General features: G+C 30.5%; 1 protein-coding gene across 3 annotated transcripts in view; it reads right to left on the reverse strand.

The window, feature by feature from the left end:
- The window catches only part of LOC106473392 (E3 ubiquitin-protein ligase NRDP1-like), a 26,191-nt gene extending 17,242 nt beyond the window's left edge, over positions 1-8,949 (reverse strand). Inside the window, exons 1-5 of one of the 3 annotated variants that reach the window (XM_022401841.1) lie at positions 8,787-8,949; positions 4,750-4,857; positions 4,229-4,528; positions 1,950-2,060; positions 823-902 (exon numbers count right to left, since the gene is read on the reverse strand). In XM_022401841.1, coding sequence (XP_022257549.1) covers positions 823-902; positions 1,950-2,060; positions 4,229-4,528; positions 4,750-4,839 — 581 coding nt within the window. In that variant the 5' untranslated portion in view covers positions 4,840-4,857; positions 8,787-8,949. Of the gene's footprint in view, positions 1-822; positions 903-1,949; positions 2,061-4,228; positions 4,529-4,749; positions 4,858-8,459; positions 8,569-8,628 lie in introns of those variants that run through there. The other 2 variants (XM_022401839.1, XM_022401840.1) reach the window with 2 other exon arrangements.
- Positions 8,950-9,488: the final 539 nt, after the last annotated feature.

Raw genomic sequence — 9,488 nt, forward strand, 5'->3', positions numbered from 1 at the left:
TACAACTTGACGATAAATTAAAACATGTCTTTGTACTATATATATAAATGTTTTGTTTTACTTTAGGTTTCAATGTTGAAAGGTAAAAGTCTGCTTGTACAACTTGACGATAAATTAAAACATGTCTTTGTACTATATATATAAATGTTTTGTTTTACTTTAGGTTTCAATGTTGAAAGGTAAAAGTCTGCTTGTACAACTTGACGATAAATTAAAACATGTCTTTGTACTATATATATAAATGTTTTGTTTTACTTTAGGTTGCCCTTGCAATAGATTTTTTCATGTGGTAACTGAGAATTCTGCCGTAATAATTAAATAAGTTTAGTTAAAATTTGATAAATCATTATAACTCAAAAGTTATTTCATGCAGGTGACTTTGAATAATAAAATAGAGAACCTATTTAAGCTTGCACTTTGTAGTAAACTTTGTAAACATTGTTTGCATTTAAGTTTATTTCAGACCTGGAAATGTGATTAATTAAAGGATACCTACAGGGGATTTTTTTGTTACAATAATAAAATACCTCATTGTTAGACTATTTAGTTAATATTAGCTCTTCATATATTACAATGTCAGTTATCCAGAGTCGCAAGTGTTCAGAGTAAAACCATCAAATGCAAGATAAATGAAATATAAACTAATTAAGTTCCTGGATTTTACCACTTCCTTGTTTTTTGCCTAAGTACAATATTATAACTGGAATAAATACAACAATCCTGATAATTATATGATGATAATATTCTACAAACAATTCATCATAACTCATCACTACTGTCTCTAGATTATAGTGATCTACAGAATGTAAAAAAAAATGGCACCTGGAAATTTCATCTTGTCCAATGGATTCTACAAGGTTTGGTACGCATGGGTTGGATATTGTGAAGGTTCGGATACATTCCTGTAATTAAAAAAAGAAACATAATGCTGAGTAAACTTTCTCAATTACTTTGCTCTTGTATTAGTTAACAAGAAGTGGTTATAATATAAAACTTTTAGCTGTTGCATATATTAAAAAACTGTGCATTTTACATACTTCGTATACAGAAAAATATACAGTTTCATTCCACAACCACACATGTTGCAAGTGTAACTGATGTTAACTCTCTAAGTTACTTCAGACCATACTATTCTGTAATATATTAATATCAATCTTTTATTTAAATCTGGAAAAAGTGTTTACCTTACAATAAAACAAATTATTTATATTTGACATAATATTAACATACAGATCAAGATCAGTCTGTACTTGTTAGATTAGTCCATACTTATTTCAGAATGTGGTGACACAACACTAGCATACAGATTAGTCCGTATTGGTTAGAGAATGTGGTGACACAATGCTAGCATGCAGATCGGTCTGTACTTATTTCAGAATGTGGTGACACAACACTAGCATGCAGATCGGTCTGTACTTGTTAGGGAAAGTGATGACATGATGCTAGCATAAAGATCAGTCTGTACTTGTTTGGGAATGTGGTGACATGATGCTAACATACAGATCAGTCTGTACTTGTTTGGGAATGTGATAACACGATGCTAGCATACAGATCAGTCTGTACTTGTTTGGGAATGTGATAACACGATGCTAGCATACAGATCAGTCTGTACTTGTTTGGGAATGTGATGACACGTAGTTGTTTGGGAACGAGGTGGCAGATGCTAGCATACAGATCAGTCTGTACTTGTTTGGGAATGTGATAACACGATGCTAGCATACAGATCAGTCCATACTTGTTACGGAATGTGGTGACATGATGTTAACATACAGATCAGTCCATACTTGTTACGGAATGTGGTGACATGATGTTAACATACAGATCAGTCCATACTTGTTTGGGAACGCAGTGACATGACACTAACACAAAGATCAGTTCGTACTTGCTTACTTTCTCAGGTTCATACATTATAAAAACACTTCAACCTACAAGTAAAAAAAAAAGCTGACCTTAAGCAAATCTATCTCTTGTTTTTGTTCATTTAGCTCCTGTTGAAAGTCTGTCATTTTCTGCTGTTGGCTTTGGACTAATGCTCGAAGCTCCCTAATACAACTATGGCCCTGAGAGTAAGTTATAGAGTTGATGAACACAAATTTAACAAAGCATATAAATATCTTCATTTACAACACTATCTCTGGTGTATATTTATCAAAAGTAAAACAGTTTAACATAAAAGTGTTTTAATGTGAGAAAGTTGAGATGATTAATTTTTTGAAATATAATTCTTAAAAATCTGATGTTCAAAATAGGCTTATGTGTGGCCATATTAGGTTTTTACTCAGAACAAAAAATCTACTCAAAAAATTCTAATTGATATCAGACTTATTTCCATATTTTTTGTTTCACACAATAAAATATTCAGTCAATCAAAATAGCCTGATAAGAGCAATAAACAGAAGTTTGCTTCATAGATGGCATCCTGCAAATAAAAAATGTGCATTATCATCATCTTGTTTGGGTACTAAACAAGCTGCAAGCTGATTACAGCTCTCAAATTCTATGCTGTTAAGACTGGAGATAAGTATTCAAATATCAATGGGCATATACATAAGGAACATTTATTCCAAAGCAGCAATGTTTTTTATATTAAATCTAATTATTTTTAGTTAGAAAAGTTTCTACTATAGCTGAGTGATTCACTCAGTTACATTAATTAATGTCACTAATATAACCAACTAATCAGAATTAATATTTCTGATCATTACTGTTTTTGATTATTCTAACTATCCAAGTAATCAAATTATTCCCATTAAAATTTCTCATTATTGTATTTGATTAATTCAAGATTGTTTAATTTAAATGGGTATGTCACAACTCATAAAAATAATAAATGTATCAAAATTATTTTTTGATTATTACATTTTAGAATACTCCACTTATCCAAGTTTGGCAAGAATAATTGATTAGTTGCATGTGATTGATTAATGAGCCTGATGATTAATCAATTATCAATTTCTACTAATTGCCCAGCTTTAGATCCTGCAGGTTGCTCATTTTGCTGGATGAATTTATGGACAGTTAACACAAATTTTTATACAATCTTCAAAAAAGTGAGAAAGCAGAATGTTTAAGAGTTTAACTGACAACAGAAATAGTTTAAACTGTCTTCTGTTTTGTTTTGATCCTTGACAGCAACAAATTAAGCTTTCAACACTTTCCCAAAACTGAAAAGTTATCAGACATCTAGTCGGTTCTCTACTGTTCACACAGCAGTGAATCAGGAATTCTTACTGTATTAAAAAACAAAAAACAAGTTAAATAATATAAAAAAAATGGGTGCTACTATAGCATGCAATCTACAAAGATATTTACACTATAGCATGGGGTCTACACAGATATTATCATCATCACCATTTTAATGATTCACTAAAGCATAATTTCTTGCTAAGATATTTTAACTATAGCATGGGGTCTACACAGATATTATCATCATCACCATTTTAATGATTCACTAAAGCATAATTTCTTGCTAAGATATTTACACTATAGCATGGGGTCTACACAGATATTATCATCATCACCATTTTAATGATTCACTAAACCATAATTTCTTGCTAAGTAATTTATATCTTTCCACGTTTTTGTTTAGCAAATAATAATAATTTAACAAGTTGTGTGTTCCAAAAGAGTATCTTATATTTAGGTTATAATTATGCTAGTTTTTATTGTTGGAATTTATTTAATTCCAATTATATTTGTACTTTATTAGTTTAAAAGCATTATTTATAATAAAAGGTGCCTATTGCAAATAAATGAAAGTTAAAACAGTGATGATGGTTGTATCTGTGTAGACTGCATGCTATAGTACCACCAAAAAGTGTTTAGTTCATATATTATTGCTATCATGCAACCAGAGTTTAGTCAAAAGAAAGTTAGTTTTGTGGTGCTAACTGTATAACCTTCTAGAATTCATCACATAATTACAAGCTTAAAATGTTGAGTTATTCAAGCATGTTGAAAAAAAAAATGGAAACACTTTTAAATTCTGATGTTATAAATCAAAGTAAAACCTGAAAAAACCCAATAAAATAAATACAACTCAAAATATTCTGGAGATCAAGATGATTCATCTTTTCACAGTTATTACATTTTCCTTTTTTTTACTGATTAAACATTCCAAGAGATTTTAAGTTTTGTTTCTGAAATAACATGAGGCAGAATTATTCTTACCCCTTAATGTATTACAGTGTTAAATTTTTGTTAGAAATGTTCCCTTTATATTACACACCTTGAGTTCATCTTTAGGAATTACTAGTCCACACCCTTGCTGGCACTGTACTGGTCGTTTTGGGTTGTACTCACATTCATCTTCATGAGCTGTAAGCCTGTCTAGTTTCACCACTGCACCACAACCAAAAGAGGAATTGTCACACGTGATAAGGAGACGAGACAATAGGTTCCTGAGGATACGAGGCACAGGCTTTAGCTGTACAGTTGTAACAGGGGTTCGGTCAACTGGACATGTCTGTTGACGAACAAACCACTCAAAAATGCAGCTTCGACAGAATGCATGTTCACACTGAGGAGCCTAACGAAGAAGATTTTTCAGTCTGGAAAAACCATACATCAAAACCACATCTTTCTTATGAAAACAGTGACCTTTTTTTTCACAAAATTAACTTAATAAATTAAAAAGTACTTTAGGTTGTTAGCTTAGAGGTGTGATTTCCTTTTCAAAGTGCATTTAAACTGATAAATATGTTACAATATTAAAAAAAAAATGCTCAAGGAATATAAAACTTAAAGTACTTGTAATGGGTCTTCTAGAACTCCAGAACAGATAGGACATATAAGTTCTTCATCCACTTCCCCATGGAATCGTCCCAGGTCAAAGCCCATCTTCCTCTTTCAACAATACTTAAAGAAAACAATAAAGTATTTAATATACTTGATCTGCATAAGTAATTTGTGTTTAAAAAATAATAAAGTTATTACTTAGTTAAGACTGTTATTTTTCTTCAGATCATTGTAAAGAATCTTCTTTAGTTTGATATAATGCACTTACAAATAAATGTTTTTTTTAATTTATATTTCTCCTGCTAGCTAACAGCTTGCCTGAATCTAGTTGTTTGGTGTATAATAATAACATTATAGTTTTTAAATGAAATGCACTGTAACAGCTATAATAACTGTAGCTGTGAGAATAAGGAGTTATGTTTTATCCAAACATCAGGCTAAGTACTTTTTTTATAATTTTACACTCTACCATAAATATCAAATCATAAACAAAAAAAAAAAAAAGAAGTACCTAGCCTGATATTTGAGTTAACACAAGCTTAATATCTCAGTATTAAATTTTAGACCTACTATTATACATGCAAGTTATCATTAGCATAAAAGAATATACTGTTAATCTGGTATCATACATTTTCCCATAGTCAGTAAAAATGTGCAAGATTTGTTTAGCCTAGGATGTGTATAGATATATACTAAATTACTGTCAAACTACATTTCCAAGGCAAAGTTAAATTATTGTGAATTGATTAGAATACATAATTCAATGAATTTTATTACAGAAATTAAATCACTGTTTATTAAACCTATTGAGTTATTTACCACAGCCACCTAACACATAGGTCAGAAGAAGCACATCCCCCCCCCCCCATAACAAAGGCAGTCATGATCATATCATTTAAAGAAAACAAAAGGCTTGTTGTTTTGTCAAGGTTGTCCCATCCATTAAAAAAATCTCAGATCTAGCCCTGGTCACTTAAATATTAATTGAGCCTTCCCTTAAATTTACTACATTCACTAAACCTGAAAGTGGCCTATTGCAAAGGTCAACAACCTTATTAATGTAAAACTAATTTGAAGATGACTTATACCATGTCACAATTTATATCCTCTTGTCCTAACATTCTCATTATCTAACCTATATAAAAACCCATGTGTGAATCACATCACACTTAATTTCTCAAATAGGAGGAGTTATAAAAGTCAAAATGCATTTATTTGGATAGAATAGTTCTATTACTGTCTGCCCATTATGATTTTAGTGACAGAGGTGCAAGGGAGATGTGAGAGGGGGTGCCATGAAACCTTATAAGTATAATGAGTGTTCGGATCACCTAACCTATAGCAAAGTGCATAACATTTAACATGAAAGTAAAAATATTGATTCATTTTTAAACTTAAATAATTTCTGAATTAAGCTATTTTATATTATATCACCAACATTTTTAACAAAAAACAAACCTCTTTAATCAATGGAGACTCTAAATTAAGAAATCAACAAATATTTTTCCAGTTTTGTTTTTTATACATTTGATTTTATACTTTATGATATAGACTAACAACAATACTAGGTTATATTTTTGTTACTAAGCAACATGACATAAAAGCCATTGTTGGAAGGTAGTGTTATCAAAATGCACTGGCATTTCTCTTTATTAGAAATTGTTAATCTAACTGATTTTTACCAATAATTATTCTAAGAATATGCCATGAATTCATCTTAATTTTTATTGGCTCACAAAGGAAGTTACTGATGTTTGACTGCCATGACTGCACTTTTCTGCCTCTTTGTTGGTCATGCTTGATTTCGCAAAATTTATTTATTTCGGTTAGCTATGAAATGTGAGGTTAGGGTATACTACGGGGTGGGGCTAGTAGTATTTGCCCCATCATTTTTTACGAGTTATATACTAGTTAACTATAAAATAAAAAAGATGCATCAAGATATACTATCAATTCCCCAATAATCTTAAAAACATCAATCTGATCCCTTATAACTCTTCTTCTTTCAAAACAAAACAATTTCAAAGATCTTAACCTGCACTCATAATACAAGTCATATGACAACCTTCCCATCCTTTGAACCCTTTCCAACGATTCCATGTTCTTCTTAATGTAGGGAGCCCATGACTGAACACAATAAAGAAGCCTAATCAATGCCCTATACAAGGAAATTATAACCCCTTTAGACTTGTATTCAATTCTTTTTGTAGATACAACCTACAATACTATTTCCCATACCACTAGCAACAGCACATTGCTTGGATGGCTTAAGAGTGACAAACTAAAACAAAAAAGTCCTTTTCTACTATGACACAGTGTTATGGTTATTTCCACCAACATTATACTTATACCTTCAATTATGATAACGAAGATGCATTACCTTGCATTTATTATAATTAAAAGTTATTTGACATATGTTCACCTAAATCAATAAATAATCTAAATCCTTTTGTAAATCAGCAGCATCCTCCTCACAGCTAGCAACACCCACAACCTTAACAACATTGGCAAATTTAAGTAATCTATTGACCATTCTTCTGTCACTGATTAAATCAAAAACAGCTAAGTTCCTAGGACTGAACTTTGAGGTACTGACCTCACTTGTAACATTAATCCAGTTTGAATGAATGCCATTTATAAGAATCCCCTGTTTTTTTCTCTTCCACCATTCTTCAATCCAAGGACCCCACTTATCATGAATAAAGATAAGGGTAAAAAATACAAATAAAATTACACAAACAGGTAAAAAACATTTAAAAAAGTATTTTGGAAAACTATCAATAACAGTTAAGCCATTTAATTATTTAAACCATGTAAACCAATTAAGTTAATAAGCTGCTATTAATTTTCTAATCAATTTCAGAATTTCTCATCTTATGCCATTTCTAGAATATAAGATTTTTTTCTTCATATTTTTTTTTGGCTGTTTGTATAAGTTTCTTTCTCTTACAGGGTTTCCACATACCTGTGGTAATAAAAAAGTAAAATGTTTTATTTTGGAATTTGTCATTTTGTAACATTCCTAAAATAAAGGACTTATTTTTGATTTTTTTACCTGCTGGTATAATTTTTCTTTGTCTATTTTTCCACTGTCTTTTTACCCTTGTCTTTATTATTGCTACTGACTTATTCTCATACCAATATACAGAGCTATCAACATTCAACCATTTAAGCCTATTAATAGTATTATCACGTTGACACTTTGGGAAAAAATATCTCACATTTTGGTCAAATTAGCAGCTTTCTATAACGTATTATGGTCGTTTCTCTGACTGGATTAAGATCAAGTTCAGTATCACATTGTTCCATGATATGAACCTGATTGTACAATTTGGTTCTTTAAATAATAAATTTTCTGGGTAAAACATATTACCAGACCTCCTCTGGAAGGTGACTGTATTCAGTGCTTGTGACACTAGCAAACACTAAACTTTTAATTTTTTAATTCTCACTCAAACAGATTCCTAAAAGTTGGAAGTCCTACATATAAACATTTTTAAAAACACTTTCTCAAATGCTTTCTGAAACTCTAGATATAACAAATCCACAAAACTTACAAAAACTTAATTTTCTTCTTGTTCTACGAGCTTTCACATTTAGTTTCACTGTTACTGTTATTAACACTAACACTGTTAGATATTATTAACAATAGTATTGATAACTTTGAGTGAAGGTCAAGAACATTATATAATATTAATGTCAACCAACTACACTTTACCTACCATATCAAGTGCCAATGACGTCTATCGCCTAATTTATAATATTATTTTCATTTACCTTTGAGATTAGGTAACAAATGTTTAAGAAAGTTAGGCCTAACGCTTGCAATATTAATAATATTCATTATCGTTAACATACGAGACTTTAATATATTATTATTAGTTTACTTACATATACAAAATTCACGCAAAGGGTCATAAGTTACAAGTACAAATTTATCAATTTTTATTATTTTTTAATTCATCATTGTCATAAGAAAAATGATCCTTTTCATAAGATTAAAATTAGTAAACTTTCGAAAATATACGTCCAAAGTCAATCAAACCCACGGCCTTAAGCTTTTCGTCTCCCAACATGGCCGTAATCTTTAGCAAAGCGTGTTTATGGTAAATTAATTATCAAAACTTAACTTTGTTAGATTTTATGTAACTTGGATTCAAAGGTACCAATACTGCATAAGCCATAAGTGAAATATATATATATATATACATTCACTAAGTGTTCATTCATTCTTGTTCTTCAGGAGTTGTACAAACAAAATATTGATTATTACAAATGGATTTATATATATATATATATATATGTGTGTGTGTGTGTGTGTGTACCTGATGATGACAAAACCTTGTCGAAACGTTGTACATTTGCTGTTATGTTAAACTTATATTAAAGTTTTTTTTCATTACCTATTCAAGCCGTCTCCAGCCATTATATATATTCTGGTCTTTACCCTGTTTCTTCCCGATGTTGTTAACTTATCATATTGTTACGTATCTGCTCGTTTGTTAATTTCCTTAATTTCCAGTATAAATTCTTTCCGAGGAACTTCAGCGATACAAGTCCTTTCTTAATTAAACCAGTTTATTCTTTCTCGATACAACTTTGTAATACACAGAATTTCCACAGTCATTTTAAACTTAACAACGTTTATAACACGTTTATAAATCACAGTGATTCACACACTTTACCTACGGTGCCTACTGTTCGCTTGACTCAATTATCTAGCTATCTATCTGCCTATATCGCTGGCTTTC

Source organism: Limulus polyphemus, unplaced genomic scaffold (genome assembly GCF_000517525.1).
Source record: "Limulus polyphemus unplaced genomic scaffold, Limulus_polyphemus-2.1.2 Scaffold6137, whole genome shotgun sequence".
NCBI classification, from domain to species: Eukaryota; Metazoa; Arthropoda; class Merostomata; order Xiphosura; family Limulidae; genus Limulus; species Limulus polyphemus.